This window comes from Cornus florida, unplaced genomic scaffold (genome assembly GCF_030987335.1).
Source record: "Cornus florida cultivar Cherokee Brave unplaced genomic scaffold, ASM3098733v1 CherokeeBrave_3.0.0_Hap2_Chr11, whole genome shotgun sequence".
NCBI classification, from domain to species: Eukaryota; Viridiplantae; Streptophyta; class Magnoliopsida; order Cornales; family Cornaceae; genus Cornus; species Cornus florida.
In genome coordinates, this window is record NW_026775581.1 from 10798217 (window position 1) to 10819289 (window position 21073).

Genomic DNA, 21073 nt, shown 5'->3' on the forward strand with positions numbered 1-21073 from the left:
GAGTATGACATTTGTCACACTTTCCAAAAATTGCAAAAAGATCCTTTTTGAAAATATCTTCCAAATTAAATTTCAAAATGGTCCCTAAGATGAAAAATAATTACTTTACATAATTACACTAAAACCCCAAAAGTTAAGAAAATTATCAAAAGTTATGCATCCATGTCCTTTACAAGAAAAGTAAACATTTAGCATGCTTTTATTCAAAAGTAAAAATGTAGATATAATAGAAATTAAATATCATGGGTGCATGCAAAGCCGGAGTCAAATCCGAGGGCAAAAAGTGAGGTTATGCAACGAAAAAGGAAACCGGGAAAAGACAAAAAGTGAATAGTGACGAAAAATGAAAAATGTGGAAATGACTCGGTCTTTAAAGGAAGTTGTCAATCCTAAAAAAAGAGTCTCAGAAACCATTTCTGAGCACTCGATATGACACTAAGTGACGGGAAACCAAACACAGAAGAGAAAAGACAACGGAAAAAAATTTATCCGTAAAATTTGAATAAAAAGAAAAGGAATGAAAATGACCTCCGCCACCGTTTCACCCATAAACACCTCAGCCTCCGAGGTCACCGCCACCTGGGACATCTCTCTTCTGATAAAAAAAAAAACCCTAACACCAAGCTCACCGTCTTCTATGGCAGTCTCGATGCCTCACTCTTTTATAGCGATTTTTTGCTATAACCCAAACCGAATTGTAGAATGGGTGTGCAAAATGACGACATCACTGCTTATTGTCATTTTTGGCCTTTTTACAAAATTTTGTATTTTTATATATTTTATAAAATTGTTTATTTCCCAAATTGTTAAAGGTTAGATGTTTAGAGGAAGAGTTCATTGGTGATTCCTATACCCTAAGACCTCTCTCCTATTCTCTACACCCTACTCTATTTAGATTGTTTTTCTTGCATTGTTTAATTTAGTTAATCATAGTTTAAGTAACCAAGCCAAACTACTATTTTGATCACTTGACCTACTAATCTAACTTTTATTCCGAATATCCTTACAATCTCTTGGGACTATCCATTCACACTTCATACTACATAGTATAAGTGTCTAGTGGTTTTATAAATTTCTAAATGTGTTGGCCACTTGACGCACTTCTAAATTGACACATTTTTGTGAGCACACTCGAGACCACACTATTGTCTTTTTACAAAATTATGTATTTTTATATATTTTATAAAATTGTTGACTAAGGGTATTTTAGTCGAGTTTGGTTTTAAATGTGCCAGAAGGACTGAATTGCACCATATTGAAACTTGAGGGGTATTTTTTGCACGAGAGGGGTATGATATGCACTATAAGCATATTTGAAGCCTATTTTTTGCGCTTGAACCTCTCAAGAACTAGTGGGAATCGTAGTTTTGGTTCCGCTAAATAAACCCGATTTTCAACATTTTGATCTATTAGTACATTACTTTAAATATGAAATTATCTTGACATGAGAATATGTGATCCAGTTTTGTACAACTTCATTGGGGTTTCTCAGTTTGAATTGCATACAGTTGACCGAAATTGAAGGCATATGAGATCTCTGTGAAATGAGACAATCTACAAAACACTTGCATATGAGGGTTATCTTTATCCAACTTTGGGATGTTTGGATAGAAGTCGGTGTCAATGTTAATGTTTTCTATTTTCAATTTCATTTTAAAGTTATCAAATAATAACTTTTCTTTGTTATTTTAGATTTTCTTTTAAAAAAATAATTTAAGGTTAACAAATAACGTTTTTATTTTTATTTTCAAAACAAGCTCAATATTTTGACATTATGAAATAATGTTTCAGTTTATCCATAAACAAAAGCAAAACATAAATGCTTATATCTAAACCTTAAACAATAAACAAAAAAACATAAACAGTTACAAAACAGGGGCTTACCTCATCACCAAATCTTAAAAAGTGAATTGTGGAACAGTAAAAGACTGAATTCTTGAATGTCGTCAAGCTTATGTGGGAAGCTACTTAAAATAGTTTAATATTTTAATTCCTTACATATTTTGAGCCCAGCTCTCTCCGAGCTCTAGTGAGGAGTCGTTTTTTAACTTGGTTCACGAAAATGTTCACAATCTTTGTTAACGAACAAATAAGTCGAGCTAATGGTTATTTGAAATTAGTTCATTTATGAAATAAATTTTAAAAATAATATACATCCGTCTCATATTAGTTGTTTTTCTTCAAAAATTTTGAAAAAATTTTGAATCACAAATTTTATGAGTCAAAGTTAATCAAAATAAACAACTAATATGGGATATAGATAATATATAAGTATATAAATGGAATATGACTAAAAATAATTTCAAATGATTCAAAAATAAAAAAGTGGTAGCTAGTCAAAATTTTTCAATTGGACAACTAATATGGGACAGAGGGTGTAGAGTAGGGATGCATACCGTCCTTGTTGTTGATATGAACTAATAAAAAATAAATGTCTGCTTTTAATATCAAATTAGAGATAATTTATGTACTCACCATTTCTAATTTTATAATTAAAGAAAATTTGTCTACGTTTTATTGGTCTACATCGACGGTAAGTGAGGACTTCGGTATTATCCTTTAACAAAACTATTTGAAAGCGGTTTATTTACTTGGTAAATGAACATGAAAACTCTTATCGAGTCAAGCCCGAGTTGTTCTCGGCGCATTTTTTAGCCCTAATATTGTAAGTATTTAGCTTTCATGTTGGACTCTTCTCCATCAATGTGCATTTTTCAAATTTTTATGGAATTTTTAGGTTATTAGACAATGTTTATGTTCTCTATTTTCTATTTATTGAAAAAATTAAAAAGTTACCAAACAATATATATATATATATATATTTGGTTTATTGTTTATATTCTCTTAAACCTCTATTTTTATCTTCAAAATAAGCTCAACATTATCAAAGACCTAAAATAATAAAAGTCTCAGTGGTTGACCCAGAACAAGTTTAAACCATAGAAGTTCACATGCCACCAACCCTGAAGTCTAGACACATGTAACCTTTGCATAAAGCACAATCTTAGTCACTCCTGGCATCCAAACCATGAGACCAATTTCGATAAAAGATGGCACTCATAACCTTCGCAAGCAGGCTCCGAAGAACAAACTGCCAACTCTTCCTGCCATTCATCCTAACCTCAACTACTCACCCACTGCCTCCTCATCCTCCTACCTCACAACACACACAACACTATTTCACTTTGGCATTTCATCAAACAATTCTCGTCCCCTTTCATTCCCTCCGAAACAGCCCCCATTTCTCTACACTCCAAGCCTCCCACAATCAAAGTCTATGTGAACCAGTCGATTTTGTTGAATACAAACCCAAAACCCATCAACAAAACCAATCGGGTGTTCATGAATTGGTGCAGTTACTCAAGAAGGCCAAGGGTTTTGTTTCAGAAGAAGAAGCCATTGCTTTTCTTGATGATTCCAGGGTCGAACTGAATACAGATTTGATTCAATCGACGATTTGGGAAGTGAGAGATGAATGGAAATTGGCATTCCTGGTTTTCAAATGGGGTGAGAAATGGGGTTGTAATGTTGAAAAAACTTGGGGTTTGGTGATATGGGTATTGGGTAACCATAAAAAGTTCAACATTGCGTGGTGCTTGATTCGTGACTTGCATCGGTCTTCTTCGATGGATACACGAGCAGCTATGCTTATTATGATTGATAGGTAACACTTTAGCTTTTCTACTACTTTATGGAGTTTTCTTTGGTTTAAATTGTGTTGCATTAGAGAAAAGGCTTATGTAATGCAACATAAATGTGGGTGGTTTTCTGCTTTGAGGTTATAGACATATATATAGTTGATACTACAATGTGTTATGCTTTTAAGCTCAAAACTGGATCCTTCATTATTTGTGTATAGGAAGGAAGAAACTTAGTGTTGGATTTGTTTTTCCGTGCCATTTTTATGATTTATTGTGTGGCTGGAGCCCTGAAATAAATTTATTTCTGTTAAACATACTTAGCTTAAGGCATTGTCGCAGAATGCTTAGGAATTTTGAGGATTTTTAAAACTCACTACTTTGAATAACTGCATGAAACCCGTATTGTCCATCATATTTCAACAATTTCAGATTAATGTGTGTAAGCAAATTAATGGGGTTGATTGCTGAAGTATTGGGATCATTCTCTAAGATTTCAAAATTACAAAAATATGCTTCATCTTTTAATAAAAGCTGTGTTCCATGTCCTTAGGCTTTTTTTTTCCTTCATAAGCAGGTGTGGGTATAACATTAAAGATAGGAAGAATTAGTACAAGAGATCAACAGTGAGGGCATTCCCTCACAATACATGAGAACAACTATAAAATAGAATAATACCACTTCCAGTACATATGAAAACAAGAGCAAACAGAAGCTAAGCCCAATCTAGTAAATAGCATGCACCACATGAAGAAGAGAAAGACCAGCAGCATCCAAAACCTGAAACCAAGTGAGTTTAGCGGTCTTAACGGCAGACCTCTGAAACCCTTGATGCAATCAACATTTTTCTCATTCCAAATAGACCATAAACCTGCTGAAAAAACCATTTTGCTAAGTTAGATCTGTATGTATCAGCAGCAAACTTCTTAATGCACCACTCTACAAAGAATTGAAAGATAAACCAGACGAGTTCCAATTGAAGAGAGAAGCAAACCACTGCCAAACATCTCCAGAAAACGGACAGCCAAAAAGATATGATCTCTAGCATCATCACTCTTGAAACAATTAACACTAATAGAAGCAATCTGTAAATCCCTTTTCTGAAGATTACAAAAAGAGGGCAATTTGTCTTGTAAAGCTAAAAAGGCAGTGAAGTTAGTCCTTGGTCTACCGTTCTTCCAGCAGATACCATTCCAAGGGACTGTAGAATACCTAATTCTGCAACCATGCCAAGCCTTTTTCAATGAAATAAAAGACCATTATCCCACAACAAAGTATCAGTGCCTTGAACAATAGAGATAGCAGTAATATAGTCCTTCACATTCTGCATATTAGAACCCCAAAAATCTTGAGACGAAGTACCATTACAAATGACAGAATTCAGAGTAGCTTCTCTACAGAAAGGAAACTGTGTAACACACCTCTGAGTAAACCTCTGCAATAATGTTTGGCCTCCACACCAAGCATCATTGAACAAGCTGAATGCTGATCCAGAGAAGAATCTAAAATTCACATGCTGCAACATAGTATCTCTCATTGACACCATTTGCCTCCAAACAACGGAATGGGTAGAAGAAGAAATAGCCAGCCAATAGGAAGATTTTTTTTTTTTTTACTGAATGGTGTCAATTTAAAATCAAAATGGTACAAGGAGAAAAGAGAGGCATACCCCTCTATTACAGCTCAAATTAAAGAAAATGCCCATCTCCAGTAACGCCAAAAAGACAACATCCTAATAGAATTCATCATGACATTAATGGAAAATAAGTAACAGATCTTCTAGAGAGCACTTCAATGAGAGAAGTACTTCCCATACAATTTTAGTAGCCAGCACAGTAGGAGAGGTTTTGCAACCTTCATGTGGAGCAGAGTTCCTGTGAGACCATATCATCCATATGGAGTTAGCAAACACAGAGCTTAGGATCTTAGACCTCCAAGAAGCAGGGTTTAGCTGGCTCAGAAGCTAAGTAATCAAGCCATCTATTGAACTGAAATCACCAGTCACAATATTTAATTTGCCTAATACCTCCCTCCATACACCAGCAGCAAACAGGCAGGTATAGAAGAGATGAGAATTATCATCCATAGCAGCAAAACAGTTGTGGCAAATAGATGTCAAGGTTATCCCTCTTCTCTGCGGATGCACAAAGGACAAATTTATGTTCTGTAAAATCAAAGAGACAGCCACAGAAACTCTAGGTCTACAAAATTGCTACAGAGCTTGGTCCAATCTAACAACACAGCATGTTTCCTACAAACATCCTGTTGAAAGAGAGAGAGAGAGAGAGAGAAACAGAATATATGAAAACTTATATGTTATTGAGTAAGTAATACAATGGTGTTTATATAAGAGAAGCTATTGGAGTAGGTGAGTGGAGAACAAGAAAACCGTATACATGGTAATTCTATATATGGTAATGAGGGGTAGGTGACAACTCATACAATACTAACTGTACACGTGTGACAACTCATACAATACTGTACAACACTCTCCCTCAAGCTGGAGAGTAAATGTCAATAACTCCCAGCTTGCTACTTATGGAATCAATAAAGTTTTTGGGAAGCGTCTTAGTGAAGATGTCTGCTAGCTGTCTGCCAGAAGGAACAAAAGGTGTAACAATCTCATTCAAGTTAACTTTAGATCGAATGAAATGGCAATCTACTTCAATGTGTTTATACTGGATTGCTAGCAATATGAATAGCTGTCTGATGGTCACAATGGAGATGAATTGGGTACTGGATTGAAATCCCAAGTTCCTGTAAAAGAGTTTTCAACCAAGTAAGTTCATAGGCAGTCTGTGCCATGGCACGATACTTTGCTTCAGCACTAGAACGAGCTACAACTAACTGTTTCTTACTCCTCCAAGTTACTAGATTTTCTCCTATGAAGGTGCAGTAACCCGTGGTGGACCGATGATCAGAAGGAGAACCGGCCCAATCTGCATCTGTATCTCCCTCAATCTAAAGATGTTCAGAAGATCAATAAAGCAGACCACATCCCGTAGCACACTTGAGATACTTCAAGATGTGTACAACTGCCTCCATGTGAGGTACCCGAGGACTGGTCATGAACTGGCTCATAACATTGACTGCATAGGAGATGTCTAGATGAGTGATTGTGAGGTAAATAAGTTTACCTACAAGTCTTCGATACATCTCTGGATCATTGAGTGGGTCACCATCATTCACCTTAAGTTTTACATTAGTCTCCATGGGTGTAGCTACAGGTTTCGAACCAAGATATCCAATATCTTGTAATAGATCAAGAGTATACTTCCGACGCTTCTGACGGCATAGTGCACGACTTCGTTTTTGGTACCTATTGATGCCTCTTGTTTAGCCAGCGCCAGGTGTCTTATTCGTGTTCGGAGGTCTAGTTTTCCACTACTTTATTTGGCTGTTTTGGTTGTGGATCCCCCTTGAGAAAGACTAATATGCCTTGCTTCGACCGAGCTACCTCAATTCCTAGAAAATACTGAAGTTTACCCAAATCCTTGGTAAGGAAGCTAGAACTCAAGTGATGGATTAGAACTTGTATCCCATCTTTGTCACTGCAGGTGATAACAATATCATCTACATACACCACAAGAATCACAATACCACATTTCGTTTTCTTAAAAAAGAGAGAGTGGTGATTCAGCTTGGCTTCTGGTCATACCATGAGCTACCACTGTTTTATTGAACTTATCAAACCATGCACGAGGGGACTGTTTGAGGCCACTTCTTGAGATAACACACACACTTCCCCTTATACTCAAACCTAGGTGGTTGAGTCATATAGACTGTCTTACTAAGGTTACCGTGAAGAAAGGCATTTTTAACATCAAGTTGATGAAGTGGCCAGTTTAGATTAGTTGCAAGAAAGATTATTACACGAACAGAATTCAGTTTGGCGACATGAGAGAACATCTCATTATAATCAAGGCCATAAGTCTGAGTAGCCTTTAGCAACAAGTCGAGCTTTGAGACGGTCAACAGTACCATCAGGCTTCTGTTTAATAGTAAAAACCCAACGACAACCAACAACCTAAGTATCAGTAGGCTTAGGAACAAGGTCCCAAGTATGATTCAATTTTAAAGTGTTTATTTCTTATTCCATGGCTTTCCTCCACCCTGGATGAGAAAGTGTCTCCTGTAGGACTTAAGAAGAGCAATAGAGGATAATGACAAAGAAAAAGCTTGAAAGGAGGAGGACAATTTATTATACGATACAAAATTAGAGATAGGGTGATTGGTACAAGACTGTTTACCTTTCCGAGCAGCAATAGGTTGATCAATATCAGAGTTCGGAGAGATAGAAGAATCTCCCGGCGTTGAAGCGACTGGTGGAAGTGGCAAGGCTGGGTTTACTACTTCAGTCTTTGGAACATGATTAGCTACTCTTTTCCGCCGACGAGCATAGACACAAAGAGCTGGTGGGATGTCAGAATCAAAAATTGGAGTTGGAAGAACAGACTCTTGAAGAATAGAGTCCTTCAGGCGATTGCCTTCCCGAGAATAATAAGGAACATCCTCGAAGAAAGTTATATCTGCACACACAAAATGTTTACGAAGAGTTGGACTGTAACATTTATATCCCTTTTGAGTGCGAGAATAACCTAAGAAAATACATTTGTGGGCACGAGGATAAAGTTTGTCTCGTCCCGGGCTTAGATTATGAACAAAACAGACACACCCAAACACTTTTGGAGGAATGGAAAAAGGATTTTTGTCAGAAAATATTATTTGGAAGGGTCTTGAAGGACCCTAAAAGGTATGCAGTTTAAAAGATAAGAAGCAACCAGAACTGCATCTGCCCAAAAGTGTTTTGGAACATGCATTTGAATTGTTAAGGCACAAGCGATAGCTAGGAGTGGGCCATTCTTTCGTTCAGCAACTCCATTTTGTTGAGGGGTATCAACACAAGATGTTTGATGGATAATGCTCCTCGACTCAATAAACTTTTGAAAAACATTAAGTTTATATTCAAGGGCATTGTCAGTTCTAAGAACAAGTAATTTTGCATCAAACTGATTTTGAATTTCAGCATAAAAGGATTGAAAAACAGAGCTTGAGATCTATCTTTAAGAATATAAACTCAAGTTAAACGAGAATAATCATCAATAAATGACACAAAATAATGAGCACCAAATAAACCAGTAGTACGAGCTGGTCCCCAAACATCCGAATGTACTAACTCAAAAGGTTATAAACTTTTATCAAAACGAGACTTAAAAGTAGCCCGGAGATGTTTACTAAGTTCGCGAGTAGTACAATTAAACTTAGAAAAATCACCTAAAGAAGGGACCAAGGCTGGAAGTAGTAAAGACCATCCTTCTCAAACCCTCCACCAATTGTCTTCTTCGTCTTGAGATCCTGAAAGACACAACGGGAAGGAGAAAAAGTAACTGAGCAATTTAAATCTTATATGATTTTGCGAATGGATAATAAATTGAATGAAATTTGAGGGATATATAAAATTGATGAAAAAGTGAGACCCGAAGTGCGGAAGGTACCAATTCCATGAAAAGGTGATTTGACACCATTTGCTATAGTAACAACCGATGGTGAGAAAACATGAGAAATATCAGAAAGAAGAGATGGGTTACCTGTCATTTGATCGGATGCCCCTGAATTAATGATCCAAGGTGTAGAAGATGAAGCATGGAGACACATATTACCTAAAGTAACGATAGTAGCGGTGGAGGAGGGCTGATTTGCACGCTCACACTTTACCAGTTTGGTGCTGGTGATTGACCCAAGAAGATGGGATTCCTTAGTGTCCATCACAAGAGCTAAGAGAACCAAGATTTAGCCGAGAGGAAGCCGAGATGAACCTGAGAGAAATTATCGAGGAGAGAGCCGAGGAGGGATCCGAGAGAGATTGCTAAGACGAGAACTGAGATCACCGAGGAGAGTTCGCTGAGAAGAGATTGAGAGAAAGCCAAGATGGAATCAAGATCGGAGTCTGAATAAGACTAAAAAAAATTTAAAGAGGGATCGATTTCCGCTTTGATATCATGTTGAAAGAGAGAGAGAGAAACAGAATATATGAAAACTTATATGTTATTGAGTAAGTAATACAATAATACAATGGTGTTTATATAGGAGAAGCTATGGGAGTAGGTGAGTGGAGAACAAGAAAACCCTATACATGGTAATTCTATATATGGTAATGAGGGGTAGGTGACAACTCATACAATACTAACTGTACACGTGTGACAACTCATACAATACTGTAAAACACATCCCCAAGCAGACTTCAGACAAAAAGATCCATGATTCCATATAACAGGCTTAACAGCATCAGATTCTGATGAAATTGATAATCTAGCAATGAACTCTCTAACATCAGCTGCCAATTGATTATCAAATGTCCACTGCCCGTTATGAATAATAGAACTAAGAGGAGCATGGTGATTCACGCCTCTGAGCCTGTTTGAGCCAAATCTTTGAATCAGAGACAATCCATCACACCAAGGATCAGACCTAATTAGAAATTTATCACCCCATCCTATCTTGTAAGTGCAGTGTTGCAAGATGATCTCTCTAACTTCCAGCAGCTGTTTCCACACACCAGAATCAGCAGCCTTAGGCACCACAGACCAGAAAGCAGACTTACTCAAATATCTAGCTTTCATCCACTGAATCCACAACTTTTCCTTCTGTTGCAACAAGTCCCAGCATAAGGATAGCCTAGAAGCAAGATCTAAATCCTGTATTTTCCTAATATTGAAACCTCCTTCTCTGAAAGGCAAAGTAACTTTCTTCCAAGATAGTTGAGCCATCTTATTCATATCTGTTTTTCCACTCCAAAGAATTCGTAGCATATCTCTTTGAAAACCGTGCTACCCAGAGATTCTCCTTCATGTGCATCACAAACCATAGATTAGGTAAAAACCCTCTGAATATCACACAAATTCCTGATGCCAAACCCCCTTTCAGCTTTAGAACTACACACCATCTTCCAACTCAAATAATTAGACATTCTGACCATATGATTGCCACCCCCACGTGAATCTTTTCACCTTTCTTTGGATCAAATTAAGGACGGCTGCAGGGAGATGAAACACAGAACACCAATAAGCAACAGAAGGTGTAATTACAGACTTGAATAATTCAGCCCTTCCAGCCAAAGACAGCCTTCTATTGGACCACAACATTAATCTGGCATCAATCTTATCCAAAAAAGGCTTACAAGCACTTGATTTCAAACCCACATGGTGAAGAGGCAAGCCAAGATACTTGTTTGGGAAACTATCCTCTTTGAGCTGGATAATACTCAAAATATTCCTTCTTCTTCTAACTGCCTTAGAGAAAAAATAAAATAAAAGATTTATTGTGAGCAGCCAACCCTATAACACTCTGAAAAGATTCAAGCACCTTCCTCACATTCAAAGCACTTCTAATGTCGACCATATGAATTCTTATTTTCCATTCTTTTCTATAAAAAGCCATGTCTCATGTTTAAATTTTCAAATTTATTTCTAATTACTTTATCACATAGTAGTTTTGGTTGGCCTCGTTGTTTCTTACCTTCTATAAAAAATAATATTTCTTTTCTTATTGATACATTGACAGGTCTACAAATGTTATATATGTCAATACTACTTAAATTTATTTTTTCTTATCTCATTACTAATATATGCGGCTCTTCATTTTTATCTCACGGGTAAATTACTAGCCCTATTTCTTTTGGTAACTCCTATCATCCATCACAATAGTCTCATTTTAGTTACATGAATGCATTGCTTTTATTTATTTTGTAAGCCCAACACTCTGCTCCGTATAAGATAGTTGGCTCAATAACTATCCTACAAAATTTTCCTTTTTATTAAGTTGATATTCGTTTATCACATAGGTTACAACTAGCCTGATTCCGTTTGGTCCAACTGCTCAGATCCTACTAATTACATTAGTATTTAACCTCAGCCCTTCTGTATTATTGGGATATTATATTTTTGGAGTAATCCTTTGGTCTTAACATTGTTATATTTATGTCCTCACTCTTTGATACTCTTTAAAATTTGCGTTCCACATATTGTATTTAATCTTACTAATTTTTGAGCCTTTTGCTTCTGATATATATATCTATGTTTGTAATTTTTGAAGTATCCATACTGCCTGTTATTCCGTAATTATTGATTTCATTTGTTTGGTTTGTGATTCTTTTATATGGTTGAACACCACATGGCATGAAATGGACATTTTGCCACGGCATTCGGATAAACAACCTGGTCTGAAAATTTGACTTCTCATTATTTTTTTCCATAGCATTTGAAATTTTCTATCTGTTGAAACATATAAAAGGTGAGGAGAGAAATTAAACATGAAGACCGCAACAAAACAAAGCCCAAAGGGCCACATCACTCTTGTTATATTCTCTCATAATCTTTGTATACAACTATCACTCTATTTATAGGTGAAAGAATACAAGTGATAAATATGGAAAATACATTGATGGAAGATTTTTAAAATCAATCCCATTAATCCCCTCCAATCAATATTTTATCATAGGCTAAAATCTCTCCTATGATATTTTCATATCAAATATTCTGTAAATTTAAGGGTTCCTATAATAATATTTTCCAACACCCCATCTCAAGTTGGTACACGGAGATTTTAACTCAAGTGTCCAACTTGAAACTAAATATGAAGTTGTGAGAGTCTGAGACGAGTAAATCTGACACGAGTTGATCCGAAGATTCGAGACGAGACAAGTTGATCCGAAGATTCAAAATGAGTTGAAAGAAAAATAAAAGTTGAAGAGAGGAATAATATATGAAGAACACAAGAATATAACGTGATTCAGTTACTAGGGCTTACATCCACTACACATAAAGCTCAAAGGGCTACATCTCTTTTATTTCATTCTCTCTAAAGATTGTTTACAATGACACCTCTATTTATAGGTGAAAGAACAAAGCGATAAATATGGAAAATTCATTAATGGAGGATTCATAAAATCAATCCCATAAATCACTCCAATCATATTTTATCATAGACTAAAATTACTCCCACAATATTCTTAGAGCAATATTTTGTAGAATAATTTAAGGTTCCTATAATAATATTTTCCAACACCCTCTCTTAAGTTGGTACACAAAGATTTTAACTCAAGTGTCCAACTTGAAATTAAGTACGAAGTTGTTGAGAGTCCGAAACGAGTTGCAAAGATCTGAGACAAGTTGATCCGAAGATCTAAGACGAGTGATCCGAAGATCCGAGACGAGTTGATCCGTAGATCGTAGATGAGTAAAGTATAGAGTATGGTATGATAAACCTGTTCTGATACCATGTTGAAACATATAAAAGGTGAAGAGAGAAATTAAACATGAAGACCACAGCAAAACAAAGCCCAAAGGGCCACATCACTTTTTTTATATTCTCTCTTAATCTTTGTATACAACGATCACTCTATTTATAGGTGAAAGAATACAAGTGATAAATATGGAAAATACGTTAATGAAAGATTTTAAAAATCAATCCCATTAATCACTCCAATCAATATTTTATCATAGACTAAAATCACTCCCATAATATTCTCAGAGCAATATTTTGTGGAGTAATTTAAAGTTCCTATAATAATATTCTTCAACATTATCATTGTTCTTTTTCAAAATTCATGAACTAGAAGGCCATATGAATTTCTTGCTTTATATTGCTTTTGAGTGTGGTGTTCATAGCATAAACTTGTTTTGGAGTGTGTGTGTGTGTGTTCATAACATAAACTTGTTTGGGAGTGTGTGTGTGTGAGAGAGAGTAGAAATATAAAAAGAAGGAGAGAATTGTGTAAAGGCTTGAATGAGATAGATCACTCATTCACAACTCTAGTATTTATAGATAAAAAGAGCATATGCTCATATTGCAAGAAAGGAAACTAAATCAAATCTAAATCAAATCATAGCATATTCTAAAGCATATTCTATCGTATATTCTATAGCATAATCAAATCTATGCTATTATGGTAAGTCATTCCATAAATCGTGGCTATTATATATGCTAACACTCCCCCTCAAGTTGGTGCGTGGATATCTGAAACGTTCCAACTTGGACAATGCATTCTCAAACACAATCTGACACCCTTTGTAAGAATGTTTGCAAGCTGCTGAGAGCTTGTGACAAATGGAGTGCAAATTTGACCAGAGATGATCTTTTCCCGAATGAAGTGACGTTCCACCTCTATATGCTTAGTCCTGTCATGCTGAACGGGATTTGCTGCTATGCTAATGGCAGACTTGTTGTCACAGTAGAGTGAGAATGGAAGCGACACTGGAAGGCACAAGTCTGTCATCAAGGTTTTTAGCCATAGCAAATTACATACCCCAAGAGCCATAGCCCTATAGTCTGCCTCTGCATTAGATTAAGAGACAACATCTTGCTTCTTACTGTGTCAAGTAACCAAGGTACCACCAATAGTGGTATAATAACCCAAAGTTGATCTCCTATCTGAAATTGATCCTGCATAATCAACATCTGTTTAAGCCTCAACACGTAAGTGACCATGATTGGCAAACAAAATACCATGGCCCGGACACCCTTTTAAGTAACGAAGGATCCAAATAGCTGTTTCAAGGTGAGGGGTACGAGGAGAGTGCATGAATTGACTCACAACACTCACAACATAAGCAATGTCAGGTCAAGTCATGGATAAATAAATGAGCTTCCCCACAAGTCGTTGATACTGACCAACATCTGACAACAACTCTCCCTCAGAATCAACCAACCGATGATTCTGTTCAATCGGAGTATCAGTAGGATGAGCGCCAAGCTGACCAGAAGCAGAAAGCAAGTCGAGAACATACTTGTGTTGAGAGATGAAAATGCTAGCCTTGGAGTGAGCCACCTCAATGCCCAAGAAGTACCGTAGGGGACCAAGATCCTTAATCTCAAACTGACGGCCAAGATAACTCTTAACCTCAGCAATTTCGATAGCATCATCTCCGGTAAGAACAATATCATCAAAATACACAATGAGAGCAACTGTCTTACCGCTTGAATGATGTAAAAAGAAGGTATGATCAGCTGCACTTTGATGGAAACCAAACTTGAGCGCGGCAGTGCCAAAGCGATCAGACCAAGCTCGAGGAGATTGCTTAAAGCCATACAAAGAACGACGAAGACGACAGACCATACCAGAATGAGCAGGAGACCAAAAGCCCAGAGGAGGAACCATGTACACCTGCTCCTGTAAATCACCATTGAGAAAGGCGTTCTTGACATCTAACTGAAATAGAGGCCAAGATCGAATTGCAGTAACGGAAAATAATACACGGATGGTATTCATCTTGGGAACAGGGGCAAAAGTCTCCTGATAATCTATGCCATAAGTCTGAGCATAACCCTTGGCAACCAACCGGGCCTTGTAACGAGCAATTGACCTATCTGGTTTATGCTTAACTGTAAACACCCAACGACAACTCACAACCTTTCGTCCAATAGGAAGCGAAACCATGTCCTAAGTATGATTTTTCTCAAGTGCTTGTAGTTCTTCTGTTATAGCATCACGCCAATGAGGTTGTGCTAGTGCATCTGCAACACTAGAAGGAAGAGGAACCGAGGCAATAGAAACAAGAAAACTCCGATAGGAGGGTGAGAGAGCACAATCGAAAACAAAATTAGAAATAGGGTATGTACAAGAACGTTTACCCTTTCGAAGAGCAATGGGGCGATCATTAAACGAAACAATAGCTTGAGAAGGCGGAGCTAGTGCCGAAGGAACATGGCAGTCGATCGTGGGAGTAGAAGCTTGTACATGTTGTCTCCGACTATAAACCTATGGAAAAGGAACAATTCCCCCTGCTGGAGGGGCATTACGAGGAGGAATCATAAAAGATGAAACAGGTAACGGTAGAGGAGTTGAAGATGGAAGAGGTGATCATCCATTATATTCAATGGGAACTATTCACTTTGAGAACCAACTGAGCCACTATAGTATGGAGTATGCTCAAAGAAAGAAACATCCATGGATATAAACCACCGATGATTGGGAGGATGATAACACCTATAACCTTTTTGAGAGTGAGAATAGCCCAAAAGCACACTTTTCAAAGCCTTGGGGTCAAGCTTTGTACGAGTGTGCCCCAACTGCTAAACAAAGCACACACACCCGAAGACTCGTGGAGGAATAAAACAAAGAGATGAATTGGGATGTATGATTGAGAGTGGGGCTGCAAAGTTAAGAACCCCAGAAGGAGTCCTATTAATGATATAAATAGCTGTAAGAACTGCATCTCCCTAAAATGACTGGGGAACATTTATGCCAATGCAGATTGCTCTGGCTAAGTGAAGGATGTGGCGATTCTTTCTCTCAGAATAGCCATTATGTTGAGGAGTTTTAACATTAGCCATCTGATGCTCAATCCCAAATTCTGTACATAACTGTTGTACCGCCCTATAAGTGTACTCTGTACCCTGGTCAGATCTGAATTTTTTAATCGTACGACCATATTGAGTCTGAACCATTGTCATAAATTTTTAAAAATTGTGTACACGTTATTTTTGGTTTTCATAAGATAAACCCATTTAACACGACTATGATCATCAATGAACAACATGAAATATCGAAATCCAAGACTAGAAGTAACTGGGTATGGACCCCACACATCTGAATGAACAAAATCAAAAGGTGTTAAAGTAGATTTGTTACTACTAGCAGGATAATTGGAACGAACATATTTAGCCATATGACGTGTCTTGCAGGATAAATCTAACACTGCTACGTTACAAAATAAGGAACGAAATAAATGTTTTAAATAACCGAAAGAAATATGTCCTAAATGCATGTGCCAACGCATAAGCTAGGCTTTATTAGATGAAACAAAATTAGAAAATGAAGCTAAATGTGTTTGAGGTGACAATGGAGCATCCAACAGGTATAGACCGTCCACTTCACGCCCATTGCAAATCGTCTGTTTCGACACTAGATCCTGAAAAATACTATGAAAGGGAAAGAACATTACACTACAATTTAATTGTTTGGTAACGCTAATAACAGAAATAAGATTTGTAGTCAATTGTGAAAGATGAAGTGTATCTGGCAAAGTTAATGAAGGAGTAACTGATATGTGACCCTTCCCATTGGAAGATGGAGAGCCATCTGCAAGGCGTACCTTGTGGTGGTCAGAGTAGATATTATAAGATTGGAAAAATGAGGACATACCAGTCATATTGTTTGAAGCACCAGAATCAATGATCCATGGTGTCGAAGATGTATATATGCTATGTGTAGACACAATAGTACCTGAGTGGGCATAAGTGGAGGTTGGCTGAGATGATGCCTCCATTTGGTTGAAGAATTGTTTGAACTTGTCCAGATCAACTTGAGTCAAGGTAACTGTGGCAGAAGATGTAGAGGCAGAGTTGTCAGGAGTTGACATCGAGACTGGTTGTGTAATAGAATGTGCAGAGGATCGAGGCCGTTGCTTTTGTTGCGATGGGCGTCCATGTAGAGCATAACAACAAGATTTGATGTGACCAATTTTTTCGCAATGGAGGATCGAGGCCGTTGCTTCTGTTGCGATGAGCATCCATGTAGAGCATAACAACAAGATTTGATGTGACCAATTTTTTCGCAATGGTCACACCGTCCACGTTGTCGTCCCAGAGAAGGACCGGTGGTAGAGCTCTGAACTGATTGGGATATTGCAGTTCCTGAAAGGTTGGGAACCCGAACTTCCATAGCAGAACGATCAATAGAAGCAACACCTAATGGATGAGTCCGACGGCTTTCATCTAATAACACATAGGAGTATGCATCCTCAAGAGTAGGGAATGAAGATAAGCCCAATAAATAAACATGAGCACACTCAAACTCGTCGTTCAACCAGGCAAGAAACTGAAACACTCGATTCTTCTCCACAATCTCTGCATATAAAACTGTATTATCTGGATCCTTCCAAGAGTGGAAGGAATCATAATATGACATCTCCTCTCAAATAGCACGAAGCTTGGCGATGTAACCTAAAACTGTCAAGTCACCCTGAGAAATCCTGGTGATATCTCGCCCTAGCTGGAAAATCCGTGCATTATTCTGCCTCTGAGAATAAGTGTGTTGAACTGAATCCCAAATCTGCTAAGCAGTCTTCATAAACATATAGTCAACAACTATGTTTGGTTGCATCGAATTGACTAGCTAAGACATAACCATAGCATTATTTGCAAACCACTGTGGATATGCCTTCTCTGACTCAGCTCGCTCTTTCTCAGAACCAATCTTGCCTTTGCCACCAATGAACATCTTGGCATACTGTGCCCAAATCAAATAGTTGGAACCATCCAACTTCACTTGTGGTGATTTGAAGTCGTGCATTTTCTGATGAGTCGGTGGGAAAAATAGCACCACCACCACATAACTTGAGCCAAGATAATTAACAGTGAAGACCCTGAATCTGCCATAATCTGTCACACGACAATAAAAAACTCCAAAAACACCACAAATTCTGTTAATAAATCAAATGGTCTCCTCAGACCATTCCCGAAAAATCCAAATACATACTTTTTTTAAGGAGCGATGCCCACTTACAAATAGCCAGACAACCTCTTTCTCAATATTTGGAACCTTTTTGTAGACTAAATTTTTTTACCCAGCCCTTCTAGGTGTTGGAGACTAACTATCCCAATTTACCCAACCCTAGAAGAGTAAAAAAGAAATTGTAAAACTTAACAATACATGTTTTCGATCACAAAACAGTAACACAGAAAAACATGTGTAGGCAATGTCACATCGATGTTACAAACAACCTAAGGTGGCTGTCGCACAAGTAGTAAGGCTGCTGAAAGGTGTGGAAATGTGTTAGCTCTGATACTAAGTAGAAATATAAAAAGGAGAGAATTGTGTAAAGACTTGAATGAGATAGATCACTCATTCACGGCTCAAGTATTTATAGGTAAAAAGAGCACATACTCATATTACAAGAAATGAAACTAAATCAAATCTAAATCAAATCAGAGCATATTCTAAAGCATATTTTATGGCATATTCTATAGCATAATCAAATCTCTGTTATTATGGCAAGTCATTCCATAAATCGTGGCTATTATAAATGCTAACAGTGAGAGAGAAAGAGAGAGAGAGAGAGAGAGAGAGAGAACTGGACAATCTTCTGCAAAATATATAAAAACTATATTTAGGTTTCACAACAATTCTAAGTTTGTTGATTTCCAAACTCCAATTGTACAAATGGTAATTTTTTTTTTCTTTCTTAATTGGTACTCACACACACATGCCTCTCCACCAAGGGTCGAACCCCTGTCCTCCCTTTGGAAAGTAGGAGCTTGGTACCGTTAGGCCACTGATCTGTTGGTCAAATGGTAATTCAAATTATGGTTATGGTTATTGTTTGTTTACTTTTTTTATTTTTATTTTACATTTTACATTTTTGTTTTGACAGCTATGCAGCTGCAAATGATCCAGGCAAGGCTATACAAACGTTCCAAATAATGGAGAAGTTCAGAATAACTCCTGATCTGAAAGCATTCTATGCACTCTTGAATACTCTCTGTAAGCATGGAAACATTGAAGAGGCTGAAGAGTTTATGTTTCTAAATAAGAAGCTCTTCCCCTTGGAAATTGAGGGCTTCAGCATAATTCTCAATGGGTGGTGTAATATATGTCTTGATGTATTTGAAGCTAAGAGAGTCTGGAGAGAAATGTCCAATTGCTGTATTACGCCAAATGCAACATCGTATACCCACATGATCTCCTGCTTCTCAAAGGTCGGGAACCTCTTTGACTCACTGAGACTGTATGATGAAATGAAGAAAAGGGGCTGGGTCCCAGGCCTCGAGGTTTACAATTCTTTGATTTTTGTACTTACTCATGAAAATTGCCTGACAGAAGCTCTTAATATTTTGGACAAATTGAAAGAGGCTGGTTTGCTACCTGATTCTGCCACTTACAACTCTATGATACATCCCTTGTGTGAAGCAAAAAAGCTAGAGGAGGCAAGAACCATATTGGCTTCTATGGTGGGGGAGAATGTCAGTCCAACTATTGAAACATACCATGCATTTCTCAATGGTGCAAGTTTGGAGGAAACTTTAGAAGTTCTTAGCCGTATGAGGAAAGCGGGTCTTGGTCCGAACAAGGATACCTTTCTTCTGATTTTCAGTAAAAACTTCGAATTGGAGCAACCTGAGAATGCATTGAAGATTTGGGCGGAAATGAAGCAGTACGAGGTAATGCCTGATTGTGCACATTACACTTCGTTGGTGGAGGGGCTGGCAATGTGCGGGTTATTGACCAAGGCGAGAGAACTCTATGCTGAAATGAGATCAAGTGGCATTTTAGACAACCCAAAGCTCCAGATGCTCTTGAAGGAACCAGTACGAGGTAGCAATAATGAAAGAGAATCAGAAGGGCAGCCAAGTGTTGTGAGATGCAACAAGAGAGGTACCCAGGTATGTCTTGGGAAAAGCAGTTCGATTAGAAGAAAAAACCGTGGTAAGCAGTCTAGAAATAAGCAAGCAGGCATAACATAGAACTCTGACTAAATATTCTAAATCTGTGAAAGATCATCTGCGTCTAGCTTGAAAATTGAAATGCCAGTTTGCTAATAATGTGGCATCTGATGGTGATCGGTCAGAGTATGGTGTAGCTCAGGGAAGGCTCTATAAAAGGATAACTTTATAAACTTTACAGCTACATTAGCAAGCGGTAGTTCAATTGGTATCTGTAACCCGCTCATGGAAATCTCAGAAGCAAGAAGTCAGAGTTCATGTCGTTGCTCCGAATAGAGTGGGTCTCCGTGGTTATACATGATTCTAACTTGAGGGAAACATGTGTTCTTAATGCACAAAGTGAAGGCCTAAGGGAAGGTTTTATTTAGCAGCTGATTAAGGAGGTAGCAACATGTTTATAGAAGATTATTCAAGAGCCTCTCATGGATTGTTAGTCATGACTCGTTTGGATTGTCATTATGCTGAAATTAACTTTCAAAATTCCAATTGCCAGAAGCAAAAAAAAGGGAAGCCGACCGATTTTGTTTTTTGCATTATATTTTGGTTAAATGAAGGCCAAGTTTGTTTGAATGCTATTAAGAATGGATTTGGAAATGTCTTTTATAAGTTTGGATTTTCAAGTGGTTTCAAAATTTTCATTTTGATCTTTTGGCTCGATTTTGTAAAGAATTGATGCAGTAAATTGAATATGAATCAGAATTGATGCATAGTTATGTGACTTTGAGGCGTGTAAGATCACTATCCTTTAATGTGCTATTTGGCCTAACTTCCTGAATGGTGCAGGTGGCAGTATTGAAGATTGACTTACTGGCTAAGCCTAGTGCTGTTCGCTGTTCCAATGCTGCAAAGTCTATTTGGTTTGTCAATCTGAAAATAATAATAATAATTTTTTTTTTTTATTTTTAAAAAACTGAACAAAAATTCTGCATCTGAAAATAATTTTTTTTATTTTTAAAAAACTGAATAAATATTCTGCTTTTATTCCATTTGAACGC

The 21073-nt window shown here is 37.3% G+C and overlaps 1 protein-coding gene across 1 annotated transcript; it reads left to right on the forward strand.

Annotated features, from left to right (window-relative positions):
- The first annotated feature begins 2950 nt into the window (after nt 1–2950).
- On the forward strand, nt 2951–20785 carry LOC132283811 (pentatricopeptide repeat-containing protein At1g80880, mitochondrial). The gene is made up of 2 exons (XM_059785838.1): nt 2951–3664; nt 19010–20785. Exons 1-2 carry the CDS (start codon nt 3051–3053, stop codon nt 20097–20099), a joined length of 1704 nt encoding a protein of 567 aa, XP_059641821.1. The 5' UTR covers nt 2951–3050; the 3' UTR covers nt 20100–20785.
- Nucleotides 20786–21073: the final 288 nt, after the last annotated feature.